We start from the raw sequence: 22349 nt of genomic DNA, 5'->3' as shown, positions 1-22349 counted from the left end.
TTGAGTTCAGTTCCGGCGACACCCTCCCTTTAATGAATAATGGGCCACTTAACTAGATAATCGAATCCGTTCAGAGTGAAAATTGCCTACTAGATAGTTCAGATAATATGTTTCTAATATGTTTTTCATACAGTTGAAAAATTGTTGACCTACGCAATGTCATCGTGACACTCATGCAGCTGAGTCCATAAGGCAAACTGTATTTTGCCACAATCTGTAACGGTTTTTATCTATTTAACAGGTTGGCCCGTGCTATATAATAATATGTCATGGTATACGGGCAAACCGAGAGATGCTGATTGAAAAGGGCCAAGACTTTGCTGGCCGTCCCGACATGTTCATCAAGGCATTCGGAACCGGAGGTAAAGGTAAAAGTTGTAAACAGAGCTTCTACCATAGACTCGTTTTTACCGAGGGCCTATGGTTTTACTGACTTTCGTTAAAATACGTCCATCTCTTTTATTGACCTCATGGTTGGATTAAGCCGACATTAAATGTAACACCTGCTAATTACACCGCTTAATAACGATGGGCCAAATGCTACAGTGGTTTTAAAGTATACTGTCACCTGTTCCAATTTTGCCACAGTTACTATGGAAAGAGAAAATCTAACCAATCACAGATTTTAAGCGGGTGGCCGCTTTTTAAAAACAGCGCCCTCACATTGGCATTTTGAAAGCAAGGAACGCCCCTTTGACCATATATGGGCATATTTAGATTACATGTGACTGTATACCTTTAATCTCTGAAATAGGATACCCTTCATTTGCGCCATCAATTATACTGGTATAATATAATAATTATTATAACCTTGTCATGGGGCCTATCATTACCCCGAGGAGCCGTGCATTAACATAAATACATCGCTCTTCCTCGAGGCTGTAGGTCGAGGGGTACAGCAATATGACTCTGATAACGCACAACCACAAGGGATAGGAATCAGGAACTACAATCCGTATAAAGACTGGTTATTGGTCTTTTATAACACATCACATGCTCATGTTGTTCCATGCTATTGTTTTAATGCGCTTTGATGTATATGCACTACAACGATACATTGTGAGAACTTTGCTGAGCCAGTTCTCACAGTGGTAATAGAGTGCCAATTTCTTCACAAAGAGATGCAAAAATGTCCTCAGCATACCCCCTAACGTCCTTGGTTGCTCTTAAATCATTGTTGTTGAAAAGCTCTTCAAGTTCTACGCTGTTGGAATGTAAAAAAATTGCTGTATTAGTCAGAGGCTCGTGGCTCATCATGCAATGAATCACCATATTTTTCAAAGCTGCAGACGACGCTAAACAGACGGTTACGTGACCTGACACTTTTCGAAAAAATCTTTCCCTAGGGTAATAGTCTTTCAAAATTACCCTCAGACGTCATTTTTTCCGAGCTAGTTGGGACAAAATGTATCTATTTCATTTTCACGTCACATGTTCTAGCGAATTGCGAGACTGACTGAGCACGTGGCATATTAATATACTTAAAATCACAAGCATTTGTTCCTGCTTCGTATGAGCAAGAGTAAAATGAACCCGATTGAAACCTCCGTATTGAAGCCTTGAATACAAGAGATTATTTTTAAATTTAGAAAAAAAAACTTTCCTTGATGAGAAATTATTTCAGCAAAATATTATTAAAGTAGTATGCGCCTCGAAAGTGAAAGACTTAAACTTTTGCTCAAACTTTCCTGAATGAAACTTTCAACCATTCTCTTACCAAATCAACAATAAAATCAGGGGTCACCGTGCAAAGTCCCGAACTGGCGAAACAAATCACCCAACATTTTGCGATATCTGAAATTCAAAATGGCCACCATTCCTGTGTTAACTCTATGGGGTAAAAATTAAATTTTGGATGTTCTAAAAACTAAGCCTACGAAAGTTTATCTTTCTCCAAGAGCTTTAACATGCACCCCCACAAGTGGTAGATCAGAAACGAACTGTAAACGTTTGACAGTCCGAATATCTGTCTCCGAGGCGCGTTCTACCTTAATATGGACTATGACGCGCAGGGGAAGTGTCACTGTTTTTAGCGCATGTAAAATTGTGGAGGATACTATATTTCCTGTAAACATATTTCAAGGGACACTTTTTTTGGCACAGCGTCATTTTGAAAAACACTGGCCACCCTCCCCCTGTAATTTCTGCCAAGTCCCTTAGTTTCATGTCTAACGGTTTTTTGCTCACAGTTTTCACTGTCGTGCATTTCGTACCACACCCCGATGGTTCGATAGACATCTGACATGATATAGCATGACCAAAATCTCCCCTTCCAACATCGCGATTTGTGCTCTGAACCTGAACCGGTCAAAGGTAAAGTCGTGAAACAGCTCTATGTTTACCATGCACTTAAGTCTTGGCGGAGCCATCATGGTGTTACCGATCAGAAAGCACAGTTAACCTAAAGAAAATGAGCATACAGAGGTTACGCTTTGTCGTTTTTATTGGATCAAACCAAAGCTTCATATATACACGCGGGAGATTTTTACTGCCCAGTGAGCATGATGGTCAGTTCACGATGTTTTCGTTTCGGTGACATATTGATGTGATGTGTGACCTTAAGTAAATCGCCAATCTTTCACCAACACTTCACGAATTTAGAGTAGATGGGGCAACAGTCAACCCCGTTTTTACTGACCCCTTAAAAAAGGACAGTCATGTGACCATAAAGTGCACATCGCCGAGAAGCCGCGAACATAATATTGGAGCGGGCATTGTTGACACATCGATAATGGTGTCGATTGCCGACTTCTCCAACAGCGGGCAAGGACGATAACTACGATGACGCCCCCTCACGCCACTTGAGTCATCAGTACTCAGGCATTATTACATACTCCGGTCGGTTTTAGGGAAGCGAGAACAAAAATTACCAAAACTGAAGACAACGACACTCCATCTTCCATGGTCTTATCGACCGAAAACAACTTTAGCGCTAATCAATGATGGTGATACGCGATATGCTTACCTTTGTGAGGGTTGCAAACACTTGTTGACTTAGTGAAAGTGAAAAATTTGCAAAACACACATTACGAAACATTCTGTGATATTTGCGGCCAAATGATATATCTAGTTGAAATATGTATAGCGATATAGCAGTACTCTGAAAATAACAAAATTTCCTATTTTATTTTCAAATTCGCATTTTTTACTTTTCCCTACATAATTATACTGATATGTCAATATACCAAATGACGACAATAGACATATAAGAGGATCTTAAACGACATGTAATTCAATTCTAAAAAGTAATCTCTTTTAACCTTTCTCTTTGCATTTAAAACATTTGAGGTACGTTTTGCAGCCATTTAATTGTTAAAATATGAAACCTATTAATTTAAATTTGAAGTAATCGGGGCAATGTGATTTTTCTGTCACATGTTTAGGGATGTTCGAGTCTAATTTTTTTAATGATCGAATGCTTGATATTGTTAGAGCATCATATGAAAATAATGATTACCGCGGAACTAGGACTCAAAAAAGCGTGACTGCAAGCAATTTTACATACTTTAATGTAGATAAAAATTAATGATGTTATTGCCATCATTTTTTTATGTCGGAAACCCTCCATGACTGTGTAACCAACTTCTTGTAAGATTAACTCGACACAAGCATGAATCACATAAAGAAGTAATTTTTCGTTCTCTGGGGCAAATGGTCTTGGACCCAATTGTTGATACACACCGGTTATATGTCCACAGAGTGAGACTGAACAGAGGTGAGAACAGAAGACACAGACCAGGAAATATAAATTATAGAAAAGTAATCTATTACGGAATTGCGCAATACAAATCAATATACAAATTACTACATGCATATACAAACACTATAGGGAGGTCTCAACAATTACTACAAATTACTACAGCTGTTATATGCAACTCTAGCTGGCGAAAAGATTTATCCGTAGAACAAATCTAAATTTGTTGCCAAAGGCTGTAATAAACACCAAAATGTGTTAAGTAACCTACAAAAACATGTAAATACACACTAGCTTATAATTCAAATGTTAAATTCTCCACATTGGAGTCGAACGAAATTGTGACTAGGGAAATTCAGACTGATGTCAATTCAATATACCTATGGACTATAAATGTGGTACTGATCAAAGATGAGTTCTAGAGCAATTAGGTAAGATAACGCAAATGGCGTGTATGAAATGGAATACACATAATGTTGCCAAATGTACAAAAGTGCAGCCTAATTACCAAAGAGAAATATCTCGTAAGGGCTAATAAATTCAATATACCTTTGATAATTACGGTCAATAAATATTCCAATACTTTAGGAATCGATGAATAAATTCAATGTATCCAAATACAATCTCATTACTAATAAAATACTCTCAATACGAAAAATCAATACCTATGGCCAGAAATGAGGTATCAAGTAGTAAAATTAAATTCTAACCTCAGGTAAATATTGCAAGAATTTGTGTATCAACTTACGAAATCAGCCAAGTATCAATGGTACATATTACAAGAGTTGTATATCAAATTTTAAGCATTCATATAATCAAAACCCACTAATGAATTACAAATTATCAATTATTCAAACGTTCAGAAAAATTACATGCAATAGGGTAACTACTAGTAATTAACACCCCATTCGAACTAAGTATCAGCCATTTAATTCATATACGGTTAATCAATTCAATTCATTTACACATACTGAATTTGAGTAAGTATTGGGAAAAATCAGTATTGAATAATAAATTCAAACCTATACCATACTATATTTAGTAACATAGTATACAAGTAATTAAAGTACTAATTAGCCAAATAATAGTTAAATAATTACGTAATTAATAAATACAGTCCCATCTTATTCAATGAAGATATCTCTCCGTCTCGGCTATCAGCACATACTCCAAGGGTAGGTAATTTAGTGAAATATAGTCCAGGTACACACTTCAGAATACGCGAGTAGAAACTGGGGTATCACGCAGGAAATTTCTCCAACCATTCACGAAATACAGTCAATGTGCACTCTTCTAGATACGCGAGTACAACTGGTATATTGCGCAGAAATTTCTCCAACAATTCACTCACACACCAAGGGTTGGTAATGACTTGAAACTTGCACACATGGAAATTTCCCCACACCAACAGCGCGCATGGCCCGCACACTAACTCGTCATTCGAGCTACACCAAGGAATTATCCTCCAATTCTGTCCGCTCACATTAAATCTTGCTAAAAATAGTAGGGATGCCAGGCTCTTTTTTGTTCTTGTAAACTTACTTTAATTGTATTTTTTCTTGAAGATATTTTCTCAGGATTCAAAAAACTGTTTGAATGATGGTTCCATCTTGTCTACTTCCAGAGTTATGATTTTTTTTTGAATTAAAATATGTTCGATTTTTTTGACAAATGGACAAAAAAATACAACATATGGATGAGAGTCATTTTGTGGGTATCTCTATGAATAAATATTGTTGTATAATAACATTAATTCTCTAAGTAAACTGCTTTAAAATACTTTTTTGGGCAATATATTGTAAGAGTAAGGTATAAGGAGCTTTTGTTTTCTTTACACAGAGACTTGAAAATGCCAAAAATTTTGTGAGACAGTGTTGGAAATTGGACGGCACCGTGTATAATACCAGTCAAAAGCTATTTTTCGCCATTTTAAAACTACTGTAACTTTCAGAGTTTTTAAGCTAGTTCTGTCAAATTTTGAACATTTAATATTGAGAGCTAATGCAAAAGAATACATGCATTTAAGATTTGTAAAAATTCTTAAATTTTGTATTTGAGATAGACTGACAATCAACGAGAGCCAAAAAACATTGGACGGAATGTCAGTAAAAATAGCCACTGTTCCTCATTTTCAAACAGCTATAACTCTCAGAGTTTTTACGCTAGATGTACGAAATTTTGGACAGTTAAACTTGAGTAATAACAAAAAAGAAAAAAAAATATATTTTAGATCTGTAAAACTTCTCAAATGTTACGTTTGAGAAATTCTAATATTCAAAAAACCAAAAATCATAGGATTATGAATAAATCAACTAACATAATAATCCCCTGGACCTGTCCTTTTTTACACAAGAATATTATACCCCTAAAAGGCTGTCATCTTGTTGTACTCAATTTTCCTTTGGCATTAAAATCTAGAGTCAGGGTTATGACTTTTTTCTTTGCTCTTGGTTCTTTCCTTAGATTTTTCATTCTCTCTTCACTTGCTCTCTCTTTCAACTTGTTTTTCAATTCCCGATTCCTGCACTACCTATACACTGTCTGTCATTTTCCCCATGCTGTTTAAAAATAAAGGTTGTTTACATACATTTATTACAATGGCATGCTGACTTTATTCCCATAAATCATTGAAATTCATTTCTGCTGTTAAATATCATCACAGATGAAAAATGATCGTAAAACTACCAGGGTTTGAAAACAGCTGATTGTAGCGTTGCCAGTATAAGTATAAGGCTAGCTGTTCAACGAAGTACGTACGTAGGGCAAAATTCACGGTAAATTCCGAACGCACAGACTTTGAAACTACTCAGAACTGACCATAACACACAGTTTTTAGTGTACGGGTTTATATTTCAATGATAGAATGACTATAAAAAGTAAAATTGACCAGACGTTTGCTCGATTCACTATCACAAAACACTTCCAGGTTTTCACTTGTCCCGCATAAAACTATGATGGCCGCGCTGTCCATGGCGCGGTTCGGAAATGACAACAAGAATGTAAATGAAAGATTACATCAGAAAACGGCCATGAAAATGCTTCAAACTTTCCACAAATTTAGAATAACACTTGCTGTTTGGTATACTAACTCTGATCACTGAAAATTGTCCCCGCATTTTAGCGAAAACTTACCTACAAAACGCCGTTTAGGCGCTGAACAAACACAGCTTTGGCGAGCCAATTTTGAAAGATCGGAGTCACTGCGAGCAAGATGACCTTTCAACCTACTTTGTGTCCAAATATGGGCATCCTAGGGTATTGTTAACCTCTGTAACGAGTATTCCTTTAAACATATGAACGCATTGGCCTGAGAAATGTGCGTGCCGCTGTACGGCACACTGTACGGCGAAAAATAATGCTTGATTTTGAGCACTAAAATGACGAGTTTTTTTTTCTTTTTTTCAAAAACAACTCACGTGGTAGAATAAACAATTGAATAGAAATTTTTAATTGAAAATTTCATTGAATTAGACCTAATACTTTTTGAGATACAGCAGTTTGAAAATGAGAAACCGTTCAATGAGCAACAACTGTCAGTGTAATGTCGCAAGTATTCAGTGAGCGTTTGGCATCCCTAATAATAGTGAAATACGGATATATAGAGTTACTCACACATTGTCTTGCTACACAGGACTCGCCACATCACTCTGGTTTGGTAACTGGAAGACTGCAACCTGTACACGCACAGCTCCATATCAGCTACATCTGTAGGGCTTCATGGGCGTTGCCATACCAACTAACTGCATGCACAAATTTTCTGGAAAAAAAAGTCACTCCATTTGGTACATATCCTATCCCCAACAAGTCTTCAAAATGTTCCCTGAATTGGAATAGTCCGAATACGATGACACACTTACTACTGAGACAGCCAAAAACTGTACAAAGTCTCTAATTCCAATTCATTTTAGCAACTCAGTCTCAGCAACTCAAGTCAGCTCCTATCCAGTGCGGACCTCATGGTACACTCCCCTGAGCAACACCTGTTTTCCCTTTTTATACTCCCAATTTTGCGGGTCTCCCAATCCACACAGAAGGGGCAGTTTTAGCGCCACCAGTGGTCACTCTGTATTACCCTGAATATCTTGCGGCATCGCTAGCCACAGTGTGAAAATATCAAACTGCTACATACTCCCCTGGTTTATAAAAGGGCGTCTCGACCTTTGCCTTGTCCCATTTCTTTCTTCAGCGATGAGAGCTCCGCCTCGTCTGACTGTAACATGGTTATATAAAAAAATGTCTCATTCAAATTGTCCCAAGATTATGAAATCAGTTACTTCATCCATTCTTTCCCAACATCCCTAGGTAGATATGTCCATTATGACTTTCTGACAACAACTTCTCTCTGTCCCTTCAACAAGGTTTCAATTACCCTAAGACATTGTGGAAGTAGGTTACTATCAACATCTCTGTTCATTGGAACCTCTGTAACATGAGCCAAGGTGAACCTATCAGGAGGTTTCTGCACTCTCTGTGAACGCCTTGGTAGAGGTCTATTGTTGACTGCCTCTTCCTCCCATATTCCTCAGCATCTTCCAACAAGTTGCCATGATCTCCTTCCTGAATAATTTCCTCATTGACATCCCCAATTGACTCCAGTTGTTCACATTCTGTGACTGGCTGCTAACCTGTCATAGGTCTACCCTCAGTTTGCCTGTTGTCATGCTGACTGCCCTCCACTTCAGAACTGTTCTGTGGGGTAGAGGTAGTAACCATGATGCTATCTTTAGAAGTTTCCATGGCTGTGGGAGAGTTCTTCTATGACTGTAGAGACCTTTCACATTCTTGTTCTGCCATCGATTTCTTGGGGAAGTTAACATCCTGCCTTCATCTTGGAACTTGTAATTCCCACAATTCTTCTTCTTCCTCATTCTCCGTTTCATCCATTTCATCCTTACATTTCTCGCTCCTTTGTGTACGAGTTGTACGTCTGCTCACCTCATAGCTTTTGCCCCTCTGAACTTGTTTTCCTGGTTGCTCTGGATATGGTATTGGCAGGGAACTACACAGCAGCAATAGATTTCTGTGTAATGTCCTTTCTCTTCCATCTGATCCCTCTGACTTGACCACATATGCTTGAATATCTTGTTTGATTCTTCATAGAACCTGGTAACGTTGTGTTTCCCATCTGTCTGCTATCTTGTGTTTTCCCCGTATATTCACATTCTTAACCAACACCACATCACCTGGCTCTAATATAGCTTCTTTCGCTTTTTCATCATATCTTTGCTTGTTGTGTTCTGCCTGCTCCTGAGATTTATCAGCAGCCAATTTGTACACCTCTGTCAATCTGTTATGCAACATAACTATCATATCCTTTGGCACTTGAATCCTGTGGTAGTCCTAGATAGATATCAATTGGTAACTTTGGATGCCTGCCATACATCAGGTAATATTGGGAAAAGCCTTTGCTGTCATTACGTGTGCCATTATAGGCATGAACTAGTGATGTAATGTGTTTCTTCCACTCAGACTTCTTATCTCTTGGGAGAGTCCCCATCATATCTAGAAGTATCCTTTTGAACTGTTCACACTGTCCATTTTGTTCAAAAGGACCGTTCAAAGTGTCCATTTCGTTGTAGATGGTAGGGTATGGTTCTACTCTTCTGTATTCCAACTAGATCACAAAGTTGCCTAACCGCTCTAGATTCAAACTCCCATCCTTGGTCTGAATGAAGTTTCCCTGGGAATCCATAATGAAGCAGGAAATGTCTATATAACTGTTCCTCTGTTGTTTTTAGCCTTCTGATTTTGGAATGGGTATGGCCACTGCATATCTGGTGAAATAGTCAGTGATCACAAGGATATGCCCAATACCACCTTTTCCATTTTCGATAGCAAGGTAATCCATGCACAGCAATTCAAATGGTTGAGTAGTCTTGATACTAGTCAGCGGGGCATGTGCTTGCTGCATAGTCTGAAGTTTTGCACCGAGTGCATCTCTCACATGTTTTGATCTTCTGTTCCACATCGTTCCTCATGAAGGGCTAATAGAATCTCGCTCGAAGTTGTTCTAAGATTCTTTCCTGTTCTAGATGGCCAACATCATCATGTACTCCTTCAAGAGCTGTCCCCGATATGCTGAGGGCAACACAAGTTGATGCTGTGTCTTGCCATCAGGTCCCATGCGTTTCCTGTTTAAAATACCTTCCTTGAAGCACAATCTATTCTACTCTCTCAGGCCTGCAATTACAGCACTTGGTTCCTGTTTTCTTTCTTCTTTGGTGGGTGATGTGTTTGTTGTCTGTACCAATACAACCGTCCGATCTCCAGATCTATCTGCTGTAGTTTTTTCCACTCTTGTGTAGTTACTCTAGGTAAGGACTCCACACCACCAGGCACTGGAGGTTCACTTAAACTCTTTGGAATGGCTGTTTCCATACATGTAATGGCTTCAATCCAAGCATGGTTTGAAACTTGTTGACACATCACCTTTACTTCTTCTCCTGACAACAACACTCTTTCTCTCTCCTCTGTGTCATCTGCATCTTCCATTCTTTGCCGAGAGAGCCCATCTGCATCCTGGTTCTGCTTTCCTGGTCGATACATCAGTTCGAAATTGTAAGTGGCGAGTGCAGCTAACCATCGATGACCCGTAGCATCAAGTTTGGCACTGGTATTTACATAGGTTTGTGGATTGTTGTCTGTTACTACGACGAATTATTCCCATAGAGGTAATCATGGATTTTTTCAGTTACTGCCCATTTGAGTGCCAAAAATTCCAACTTATGTGCAGGATAATTCTTCTTGCTTCGGGATAATCCTCTACTGGCATACATGATAACTTTTTCGTTCTTTCCTTCACCTTGGTACAGCACAGCTCGTAATCCAGTAACACTAGCATCAATATGCAGCTTGAAAGGTTTCGAATAGTCTGCATATGCCAGAACTGGTGGATTGGTTAACTTCTCAAGGATTGTGCCAAATGCATGTTGATGTTCTTCTGTCCATCTGAACTTGGGAAGCTGAAACTGACTTTTTGAGTTGTGTCTCCCCTGTTTATGCTTGCGTTTGATAGGCAAACCTGCTGTCAACTCATTCAGTGGCTTCACAATTCTGGAATAACCTTCAACAAACCTGTGGTAGTAACCTGCAAAACCCAGGAACTGTTTCACTTCTTTAGCATTCTCAGGGACCTTCCATTTCAACAAGGCATCTGTCTTATCAGGGTCTGTCTCAATCCCTCTCTCTGATACCACATGTCCTAGGTATTTCACTCTAGTCTTGAACGACTGGTATTTGCTTGGCTTGAGTTTTAGGCCTTTTTCTTTCAACCGGTTTAACACTTGTACCAGTCGCTCTAGATGTTCTTCAAAAGTGTTAGAGAAAATGATTTTATCATCAAGGTACAGCAAACAAATATTCAGATGTAAATCACCCAAACATTTTTCCATATATCATTGAAATGTCGCAGGACTGCCGGTTAGACCCATAGGCATTGTCATACATTCCCAGAATCCAACAGGAGTAACAAAGGCTGTCTTCTCAATATCTTCTTAAGCCATACCAATTTGCTAGTACCAGACTTAAGATCCAGAGATGAAAACCACTTTGCTCCACCCAGTGCATCCAAACTTTCATCAATCCTAGGCAAGGCATAAGAATCTCTGATGGTGCGGCCATTAAGTTTCCTATAGTCTATACACAACCGGGTCTTGCCATCTTTCTTGCAGACCAAAACTATAGGAGCGGCCGATGGACTGTGAGATTCTCTAATAACTCCACTATCTAACATTCCTTTTATAACTTGCCGAACCTCTTCATACATGGCTGGAGGAGTTCGTCTATACCTTTCTTGAATGGGTTCTTTGTTTGTTAGGTGAATATGATGCTTTTCCACAGTACAATAACCAAGGTCATCCTCATGAGCTGAAAATGTAGATACCTTATCCTGTAACAGGTCCTGGATTTTGCGCAGCTGTAGATCACTGATTGACGATTCTGACATGTCAAATTCCACACCATTATCCAGACTGATTTTGCGAGTACTGCCATCTTTAGTTTTCTGCCTGTCATCTGCAGTATAGGTACTGTTTCCTTGTTCTTCCAGGTTACTCTCAAGAGGTGTCTCATCAGGATTACCAAGCTAAGTAACTGCATAAGCTCTTGCAACCACCTCCCCTGGTCGAATGGTCACTGGAATAGAGGACACATTCTGCACACACACTGGAACCTTTGATCTCTTCTTTTGGCACTTCATAATAGACACAGTAGGGATTGTCATAAACTGACCAGTTATTTCGTTATTTGCTTCCACTGCAACTACATAGAATGACCCAGGGTAGCTCTCATATAACCAGGTTCTATCTTCACTGGATGGCGCATTAATTCCTTTGCACTACCAAGATCTCCTTTCGATCCAATAAACTGGTCTCGGTCATTGAGTTTCTTGAGTACTCCCCTTCCAGTGGCAGATATCCTCATGGCCCTCACACTGTTTTGATTTTTCATTCTAAATGCATCCCTGGAAAATAGTCCAAGTAAATTGGTTCCAACAAGTATCAGAACTTGTATGTTACATGCATTGGATGGCATAACTAAAGCAGGAATTGTGTATTCACTATCATTACTTTACTTATTCATTATCATTACTGATAGTTGTCACCTGTGATCCAATGTCTATCAAACATGGACTTTCCTTTCCTTCCACCAATACTCTTTCTTCCATTGCTCTGCCAATGAGACCAATACGTTTTGGTTGTACTTGGAAAAGTTTTGTAGCAATTTGGTAGTCATACAACTTGCCCATTTTCAGCCATGGAACCTGCTGGTTAGACTTCTGTCTGCAGTGTTTGGCTAGATAATCCACTTCCCCAAATTTAAGACAGGATCGGGTTTCTCCTTTCTTGGGATTCGTGCAATGTTTAGCAAAGTGTCCAGTTTCTTGGAAATTGTAGCACACAACCCTTTTTGATGATCGCTCTAGTCTAGCTCTATCTGGTTTTCTGTTCACTGCCTCCACCTCGGATTTGGAAATAGTAGTAATGGATGACTTTAGTTCATTATACTGCTCTTTAGTACGTCTTTTCTCATTCTCCAATGTCTTCATATGATCTGCCTGAATCTTCATGTTCTGTGCAAGTTCCTATATTTCTTTCACCGCCAGCTGTAAAGCATCTAATGTTGTCTTTTCTGTCTCTCTAGGTTCAGAGTACACACCATCCCCAGAAGATGAAATTTGTTGATTTCTGCCCTTAGGAGGTTGAGTACTTTTCTTCTCATCTGTCCTCGCCTCACCTGTCCTTTACTTGCCTTCTTGTTAAACATTTCTTGCCATTTGGATCAGTTGTTCAAAACTTGCATTTACTAATCTCAGGACGAATGATATCAACAATTCTATCAGATTTCAACCCTCTCCAGAATACTGTCTTCAGTGTTTCATTTATGGCACTTGTAGTTATTCCTCCTCTCCTTCTGACAGCATGAATTTCTGCTTCTAACCGGTTCCCATACTGAGACACACTTTCCTCTTCTCTTTCCTTGTTGTTGCTGTAAAATTTCTCAAGAAGCATGGCTCCTGATTCAGCTTCACCAAAGCTTATCTCCAATTTATGTAATATTTGTTCCATGGTAGAATCTCTTTCAATGTTCATAATTAATCGACTAGCAGATCCCAAAAGTGCTTTTCTGACAGCTTGGAGTACTGTTGTGGTACTATGAGATTGATCCTGTTGCAGGCATTCTACTTCATATTTCCATGGCTCAAAGTCAGCGTCCATTTTCTGATCAGGATCGCCCTAAAATGTTGACAGTCTTGGAGGTTGGTATATTGCCAGAGGTACAGACCCATTTGTAGAATATATCTGGTTAAGTCTTTCTGTTGGGTTCTCCTGATGTATTGGTGAGGTATCTCCGCGAAGTAATAAGCCCTCTAACTGTAATTGAGTATTTTCTTCCTCCTCTTTAAATCTTTCCTGTCTTTGGATCAACAATTTCATTCTCTCCATCTCAGCCTCCTTCTGGTGTAATGATGCCTCCAAATCATCCAACACCACTTTCCTTCTCTCTTCTACCGTTTCCTTGTTACGAGGATCAAAGTCAGGTTTTGCTATTGGATTGGGTGGTGAATGTCGAGGAGCCCCGCGACCCCTTGCAGCTGATCGCAGCAGCTCTGGACACTTCGGTATAGCTCCCTTAGACTATGGAGTAACCACTTCCTCCTTGCGGGTTTCCGTATCTAACGATTTTGCAGTGGCCATTGGAATATTATTATAGGGTACGGAATTCAATGTAAATTACTTCACGATCAAAAAAAAATAAAGTAGCACCAAATCTCTACCTTAATATGCAATCTCACTCTCAAACAGGATGTCTCAGCCAACAGGAAAAATGTACCCTAAATGTCTGTTACTGTGTATCACCCAACAAAACAGTCCAGCACACCCTACACCTATATCCGATCAACATGCTAGCCAAAGTACTATTGAGCCCAAATGCCCCACGTTGGGCGCCATTTATGTAACCAACTTCATTTAAGACTAACTCGACACAAGCATGAATCACATAAAGAAGTAATTTTTCATTCTCTGGGGCAAAAGGTCTTGGACCCAATTGTTGATATACACTGGTTATATGTAAACAGAGTGAGACTGTAGAACAAATCTAAATTTGTTGCCAAAGGCTGTAATAAACACCAAAATTTGTTAAGTAACCTACAAAAACATGTAAATACACACTAGCTTATAATTCAAATGTTAAATTCTCCACATTGGAGTCAAAAGAAATTGTGACTAGGACAATTCAGACTGATGTCAATTCAATATACTTATGGACTATAAATGTGGTACTGATCAAAGATGAGTTCCAGAGCAATTAGGTAAGATAACGCAAATGCCGTGTATGAAATGGAATACACATAATGTTGCCAAATGTACAAAAGTGCAGTCTAATTACCAAAGAGAAATATCTCGTAAGGGCTAATAAATTCAATATACCTTTGATAATTACGGTCAATAAATATTCCAATAATTTAGAAATCGATGAATAAATTCAATGTATCCAAATACAATCTCATTACTAATAAAAATACTCTCAATACGAAAAATCAATACCTATGGCCAGAAATGAGGTACCAAGTAGTAAAATTAAATTCTAACCTCAGGTAAATATTGCAAGAATTTGTGTATCAACTTACGAAATCAGCCAAGTATCAATGGTACATATTACAAGAGTTGTATATCAAATTTTAAGCATTCATATAATTTAATGAAATTTAGTGAAATATAGTCAAGGTACACACTTCAGAATACGCGAGTAGAAACTGGGGTATCATGCAGGAAATTCTCCAACCATTCACGAAATACAGTCAATGTACACTCTTCTGGATACACGAGTACAACTGGGATATCGCGCAGAAATTTCTTCAACAATTCACTCACACACCAAGGGTTGGTAATGACTTGAAGCTTGATAACACAGCGCACACGTGGAAATTTCCCCACACCAACTAGCATGGCCCACACACTAACTGGCCATTCAAGCTACACCAAGGAATTATCCTCCAATTCTCTCCGCTCACATTAAATCTTGCTAATAATAGTAAAATATGGGTATATAGAGTTACTCACACATTGTCTTGCTACACAGGACTCGCCACATCACTCTGAGTTGGTGACAGGAAGACTGCAACTTGTACATGCACAGCTCCGTATCAGCTACATCTGTAGGGCTTCATGGGTGTCGCCATACTAACTAACTGCATGCACAAATTTTCTGGATAAAAGTCACTCCATTTGGTACATATTCTATCCCCAACAAGTCTTCAAAATGTTCTCTGAATTGGCATAGTCCAAATACGATAACACACTTACTACTGAGGCAACAAAAAACTGTACAAAGTCACTAATTCCAATTCATCTCAGCAACTCAGTCTCAGCAACTCAATTCAGCTCCTATCCAGTGCGGACCTCGTGGTACACTCCCTGAGCAACACCTGTTTTCCCTTTTTATACTCCCAATGTTGTGGGTCTCCCAATCCACACAGAAGGGGCAGTTTTAGCGCCACCAGTGGTCACTTTGTATTACCCTGAGTATCTGGCGCCACCGCTAGCCACAGTGTGAAAATATCAAACTGCTACATACTCCCTGTTTATAAAAGGGCGTCTCGACCTTTGCCTTGTCCCATTTCTTTCTTCAGCGATGAGAGCTCCGCCTCGTCTGACTTACATGGTTATATAAAAAAATGTCTCATCCAAATTGTCCAAAGATTATGAAATCAGTTACTTCATCCATTCTTTCCCAACATCCCTAGGTAGATATGTCCATTATGACTTTCTGACAACAACTTCTCTCTGTCCCTTCAACAAGGCTTCCAGTAAGTTACTATCAACATCTCTGTTCATTGGAACCTCTGTAACATGAGCCAAGGTGAACCTATCAGGAGGTTTCTGCACTCTCTGTGAACGCCTTGGTAGAGGTCTATTGTTGACTGCCTCTTCCTCCCCATTCTCCTCAGCATCTTCCAACAAGCTGCCATGATCTCCTTCCTGAATAATTTCCTCATTGACATCCCCAATTGATTCCAGTTGTTCACATTCTGTGACGGCTGCTCCACGGTCATAGGTCTACCCTAAGTTTGCCTGTTGTCATGCTGACTGCCCTCCACTTCAGAACTGTTCTGTGGGGTAGAGGTAGTAACCATGATGCTATCTTTAGAAGTTTCCATGGCTGTGGGAGAGTTCTTCTATGACTGTAGAGACCTTTCACATTCTTGTTCTGCCATCGATTTCTTGGGGAAGTTAACATCCTGCCTTCATCTTGGAACTTGTAATTCCCACAATTCTTCTTCTTCCTCATTCTCCGTTTCATCCATTTCATCCTTACATTTCTCGCTCCTTTGTGTACGAGTTGTACGTCTGCTCACCTCATAGCTTTTGCCCCTCTGAACTTGTATTACTGGTCGCTCTGAATATGGTATTGGTAGGGAACTATGTTGCAGCAATAGATTTCCGTGTAATGTCCTTTCTCTTCCATCCGATCTCTCTGACTTGACCACATATGCTTGAATATCTGGGTTGATTCTTCGTAGAACCCGGTAACGTTGTGTTTCCCATCTGTCTGCTATCTTGTGTTTTCCCCGTATATTCACATTCTTAACCAACACCACATCTTCTGGCTCTAATATAGCTTCTTTCGCTTTTTCATCATATCTTTGCTTGTTGTGTTCTGCCTGCTCCTGAGATTTATCAGCAGCCAATTTGTACGCCTCTGTCAATCTGTCTGCATCTTACACATATTAGCCACATGACACTCCGATGACATTAGACATACGCAAAAACTAACGTGTCGTCACTGAAATTTGCTAATTCTACTTTACAAATCTCTCTTCGTGTCTCTGCTACCATGTTTGCCTTAATCGACACCATCCCATTTCCTCAGTACAGAGCTACTTTCACGACGGTTGCAAAATGGTCATTGTACACTCAGAGTTGGTTGGGGCGGAAAGAAGGGCGCTCGACGTATGACATCCAAGGTATTACTTAAGCAACAAAAATAGGCATCCTTTATATTAACTAATCGAATTTAATCGTGCGAGAGATAATTTACACTGCAACTTTCTCAGTCGTCGCCATATTCCTTTTCCACACTAAGTTTTTTGTGGTTGACACTTGAAATCACTGTATTGTGTAGGTTAGTAAATTCGGAATACTGAACAGGCCAACCTGCAACCTGAACGCTACATGATTTATGAAAAGTGCTAATTTGCATTACTAATTTTATAGATGTAATTATATAACCCAGGTACTGCAGCGCCTAATTTGATGAATCGTATTATGGCTGATGATCATTCCAAAGATGTGCCAGTATCGTAAGACATACATATCATCGTACACGTCACTAAACTCCATGCACTTGACGCATTCGTTGTTTATGCTCATACTTAGGGACCGTCTCAGATTGTCGCAGAAGTTCAATAAAACGAAATTCATTTGTTTAGGGGGCGAGGGGGTTTGACCTCCATTCAATTAGTGAACTTCACTTTCGCACTTTTATTTTGTGATCACAAGTTTTCGTGTGTTTATTTTAAATTAAAGAAAACTGCATACTCGTGCCAACAAATTTGTAACTGTTTCCATCTCTTTTGTGCCCCAAACACAATTTACCGATAGTAACATTGTAACCTAAACATTTCATTCATCAAATTATACAAAGACAAAAGTATCATTTTTTTTTTAAATGTGCTATATATAAGCGTCTGCTCTAACCAACTAGATGTCTTTATTCTCACTTGTTATGCACCTTTTCATAGTCGTTTTAATATAATTGAACATGCCTGGGCCCCCTTGTCAAAGTTTCTCGCTTATTTACCGCCCCTACCAAGTTCAAATTGCGTGTTCGCAAAGACAAAGAACGGCACAAGAGATGCAAAAAGGGAAAGTAAAATAAAATGAAACTTTTATGCGGTAAAATGCCCTGTTAATACTCAAATCTGATCGATTACTTTAATTGTAATGTGGCAAGGGGAATACTTCTTTAGTAGCTATAGCAAAATGCAACATTGTACTCTCAGGCAGACATGAACATTTCGCACTTTTGAAGTTCGTTTAGGGGGAGGGGGAGGGGGTTTTGATCTAAACGAAGGAATTTCGTTTCTTGAACTTCTGCGACAATCTGAGACGGTCCCTTAGACCTTCCTACTTCAGCCTTAACCTTCCTGACATCTTTTATATTGATGCTGCCTACATCTCCTATGTCAATGACTAGTTTCTTGGTCGAACAAAACGAATTTGAAGGAAACGTTAATTCCTCAAACTTCTTTTTTGCAAGGTATCATTATGAGGCCTTGCGACAGGGGCCTATCAGAGCAAAAGGAGTTTGCCTTGAGGTGCATCAAGTGTTTTGGCTTGGAAGGAGACTCGATGGAGAAGCGAATCGTACAGGAAGCTGATGTGCTTGCGCATAACTTGCAAAGAGAGGAAGGGAAGATCTTCAGCATTGCACGCTATCTGCAGTGTGGCACCTGCAATGTAATATGTTCTGTGGCGTTCAGCAAGAGATATGAACACAGCGATCCGATATTCAAATACCTGCTTGATATGTTAGATGAACATTTTGGAGTAAATCCATTCAAGACTCTGCTGCAAATCGCCCAACTCCTGCCGAAGCCAATTCGCAAGAGGCTACCTTGGTTGGACCTGGCATCCCGACGGAGAAAATCATCCAGTACATCGAGAGCTTAGTGTCTGAACACAGACAAAACTACAACCCTGGACATCTCAATGACATCATCGATGCTTTCTTCGACAAGCAAGATAAATACAAGTCGGGACTGTACACAGATGCCAGGGAAACGTATGAATCCTTCACCGATGACCAGCTGGTGTACTTGATGCTGGATTTTTTCTTGGCTGGGACCGAAACCACGGCTACCACATTGAACTGGGCAGTCCTATACATGCTGCGCTACCCTGATTTACAGAAGAAGGTTCAGGAAGAGCTTGACCAAGCATTTGGCAGAGGTAAGCATTTCCGACCAACAGACTGTCAATCATCATTCTAGTGTAATCTTTTACAATCCAAGGAAAATCTACCGATGCAGTTTGATGTTAGCGCTGTCTCATCCGTAATCAATATTTTCTTGTTCGCTCATAACAGGTTCAAACGTGGTTCCAACGCTGAAGGACAAAGCCAAGTTGACATTCACATCGGCGACGCTACTGGAGATACAGCGAATACGACCCGTAGCGCCATTGGGCACGCCTCACTGTGCCGTCAGGAACTCTAAACTAAGCGGTTACTCCATCTCGAAGGGATCAACTGCTATCAACAATCTGTGGTCAGTTCACATGGATGAAAAGTTCTGGGAGCAACCGGACAAATTCGACCCAAATAGAATGCTGGATGCGAACAATGAAGTCATCAGACCGGTTTCGTTTCTTCCCTTTGCCATAGGTGATAAACTCTCAATTCCCTCAAGTCATACGTATACGATGGTTCATGAAGTGAAGTCTTAAAAATCATAATGATCAGATCAAAACTAATTTGAGATAATTGAATCTTCATATTTTTAAAATTTATATTTCTCAAAATTTTTAGGTGCCCTATAGCTGAATGTTGCAATATTACAAACTACTCATTAAAACATGTGTTTAACTTAAAAAGAAAAGCAGATGAGCTTACATTTGCAGATTTGAATGACATCACTTCACCATCGAATTATCCAAAATTAGTTCCAATCGTGTTAATATGCATTTTCTTGAGAATAGCTAGTACATTTCTAACAGTATCTATAGCGACTTGTTTTGAAAATATGACTAAGCATGATCTCTGATTAAACGATTGACACTTTGCTGTTGGTTTGTTTTGTAGGACCGAGGGCATGCCTAGGAGAACAGCTGGCCAAGGCCGAACTCTTCATATTCTTCACCACATTGCTGCATCGATACGAGTTTGCTGTTCCGACGGGAGAGAGGCCCCCTACTGATGAGCCCCATTTTGGTATATCGCTGACTCCGAAGCCTTTCAAAGTCTCTATCAAACGAAGATACTGAACATTAATAAAATGCTGCATGAGAGCAAATCGAAAATCGTAGCAATTTTCGTTGCACTGAGATAGCCGACAAAAAAGATAATATTTTTATGAGCCGTTTCATTTACAAGATGGTAAACGGTAAAGCCTCACTGTAGCTGTAATCTTTTGGCACTATTTGGATTGTTTAGGCCAAATTTCGGCAAAAGTTACTTTTAGTTGATTTACTCAATAGAGATGTCTTCCTACTTAAGTTTCACAGTGTACAAGAAAATGACTTATCGATATCTAAACTGTGAATCTCTTGCGATGGACCCCGAATATACTTTTATAGCTGCCAATTATAAAGAAGTGTGGTAAACCGATTCTTTTGCATGTATCAACGAAAAAATAAAAAATGAATATTGCACCTGTGCAAGGAAATACGGTAATTTTAAAAAAGTGTTTGAAAATGGTTGGTTCATAACTCAGTCAACTTGGTCATACTGTCAAATATAAAAACATTCGGAAACTTATAATTAACTAAGATGGCTCTCTCCTAATTCTATGGCAATTGTTTTTCAAAATGTGTCATCATGCAGCGATTAAAATGTATTTGATTGTGATGGACTATATTAACTGCCATAAATGCTAGCTGTTCTGTATTTCTTTGAACGCACAATTTTAGTTTCAGCATTCAACAGCAATTAAATTGCAGTGTAATTAAACTCCAAAAACATGTATTATCTATTGCAGTTACATCATACAAAAATCATTAAACAACTTAAAAATGTATGTCAGAACACTTTGTAACTAGTACTGTATTTACATCAACTCGTCACCTATTGCAGCGAGATATCTCACTTCGAGACATTAACACTTCATGAACCAGTCGAATACCAATCATTTAAAAAAGTCAAATTTGGTATGAGGGTTTGGCATATGTAAAGTGTTACTACAATTTGTGGCTGTTTGTACAATGTTCAGCAGACTGGTCTATATTATGAGTCATTTGCCCGGTGTACCTACATTATGCAAGATCACACACCAGTGAGTCACTCTTGATCTCGTCGAGTCTCGCGCAACAAAGAAACTGGTCTCTTTACCCTGCATTTGATTTCTACAAACCTTTGGCAAGCATTTACTTTGTTTTAATAAATAGTAAGAATTAAAATGAGTGGAGGTCAAATAACAAACCTTGACAGTACGTCATCCATGGGTGATAGACTTTCAACACACTGGGATAAGCGACAAGATGTGATTGATTCATGGAATACAATCATGATTTAAGAATGGATCAAAAGTTACAGCTACGTACTATCCGTAAGAATGGTGTATTGACTGAAAATATCATATATCGCTTGAATCTTACTATAAGATTGCATCATTGGTTAGTTTTCGTTGGACAAGGGCATACATTTGACAACGTTTTTACGTGAGTAAATAAGTCAATAAGTCAGTCAGTCAGTCAGTCAGTCAGTTAGTAGTCAGTCAGTCAGTCAGTTAGTCAGTCAGTCTGTCAGTCAGTAAGTCAGTCAGTCACCAGGTTCGTGCGTACGTACATATTCCTTGAGTACCTGTGACAACACCCACATGAATTTCACTTCTGAGTGGAGAAAATGTGAACAGATAGCTGGATAGGCAGACTAGGAGACTCAGCTAATAGTCTATCTTTTCATAAGTGTATACGTACATTTTCGCATTAAAATGTGGACTATACGTGCAGATGTAGGTAGGTTGCTTGGCAAATTTGTTTATAGTCTGATTTATTGTAAGCAGTTCCCTTCAGCTGAACCAGTTTGCTTATCTTCAATTATGTGTTTGTTTGTTTGTTTGTTTGTTTGTCGAAATGTGAGGAGCCCCAGCGTTGACCTCTTTCATCGATATGTAAATTAGTTTACACATTTTACCTTCATAATTATGCAGTAGACTTGACCAAAATGTAGCTGACGTCGGCCAATCCCCAAGATTACTGTCTTGCGAAAGATCATATAATTATTGACGCTGGCGGCGCTATAAAAGACAATTCTTCTCTTACTTACAGGGACAAAGTGGCTCTTTTTGACCCTTTCTCATGACTTTGTTTGCAGCCAGACAAGATTAAACATTCAGTAAAACATTTTACGGTTTGTGCTTAAAAAAATAAGTTTCGTGCACAACTGTCACCATGCACGGCTGAACACTGTTACAAAAGTTTGGACCTCATGCAAC

At 39.2% G+C, this 22349-nt stretch overlaps 2 protein-coding genes across 2 annotated transcripts in view; one reads left to right on the top strand and one right to left on the bottom strand.

Moving 5' to 3' along the window:
- The window catches only part of LOC139143798 (multiple epidermal growth factor-like domains protein 6), a 435859-nt gene that overhangs the window by 316728 nt on the left and 96782 nt on the right, over nt 1-22349 (bottom strand). The gene's annotated exons all lie outside the window — the stretch shown is intronic.
- Nucleotides 142-20941, top strand: LOC139143782 (cytochrome P450 2U1-like). Its single transcript, XM_070714333.1, has 4 exons — nt 142-368; nt 18458-19149; nt 19286-19582; nt 20000-20941. The coding sequence occupies exons 2-4, from the start codon at nt 19020-19022 to the stop codon at nt 20179-20181; spliced, it is 609 nt and encodes a 202-aa protein (XP_070570434.1). The 5' UTR covers nt 142-368; nt 18458-19019; the 3' UTR covers nt 20182-20941.

Source organism: Ptychodera flava, chromosome 11 (genome assembly GCF_041260155.1).
Source record: "Ptychodera flava strain L36383 chromosome 11, AS_Pfla_20210202, whole genome shotgun sequence".
Taxonomy (NCBI): Eukaryota; Metazoa; Hemichordata; class Enteropneusta; family Ptychoderidae; genus Ptychodera; species Ptychodera flava.
This window is presented reverse-complemented; position numbering and strand designations above follow the sequence as displayed.

Bases quoted from the DNA above. Each gene is read 5' to 3' on its own strand.
- LOC139143782 (XM_070714333.1), top strand. From the start codon at position 19,020: ATGCTGGATTTTTTCTTGGCTGGGACCGAAACCACGGCTACCACATTG. The intron at 19,150-19,285 runs GTAAGCATTTCC...CGCTCATAACAG, and splicing joins TGACCAAGCATTTGGCAGAG to GTTCAAACGTGGTTCCAACG. The intron at 19,583-19,999 runs GTGATAAACTCT...TTTGTTTTGTAG, and splicing joins GTTTCTTCCCTTTGCCATAG to GACCGAGGGCATGCCTAGGA.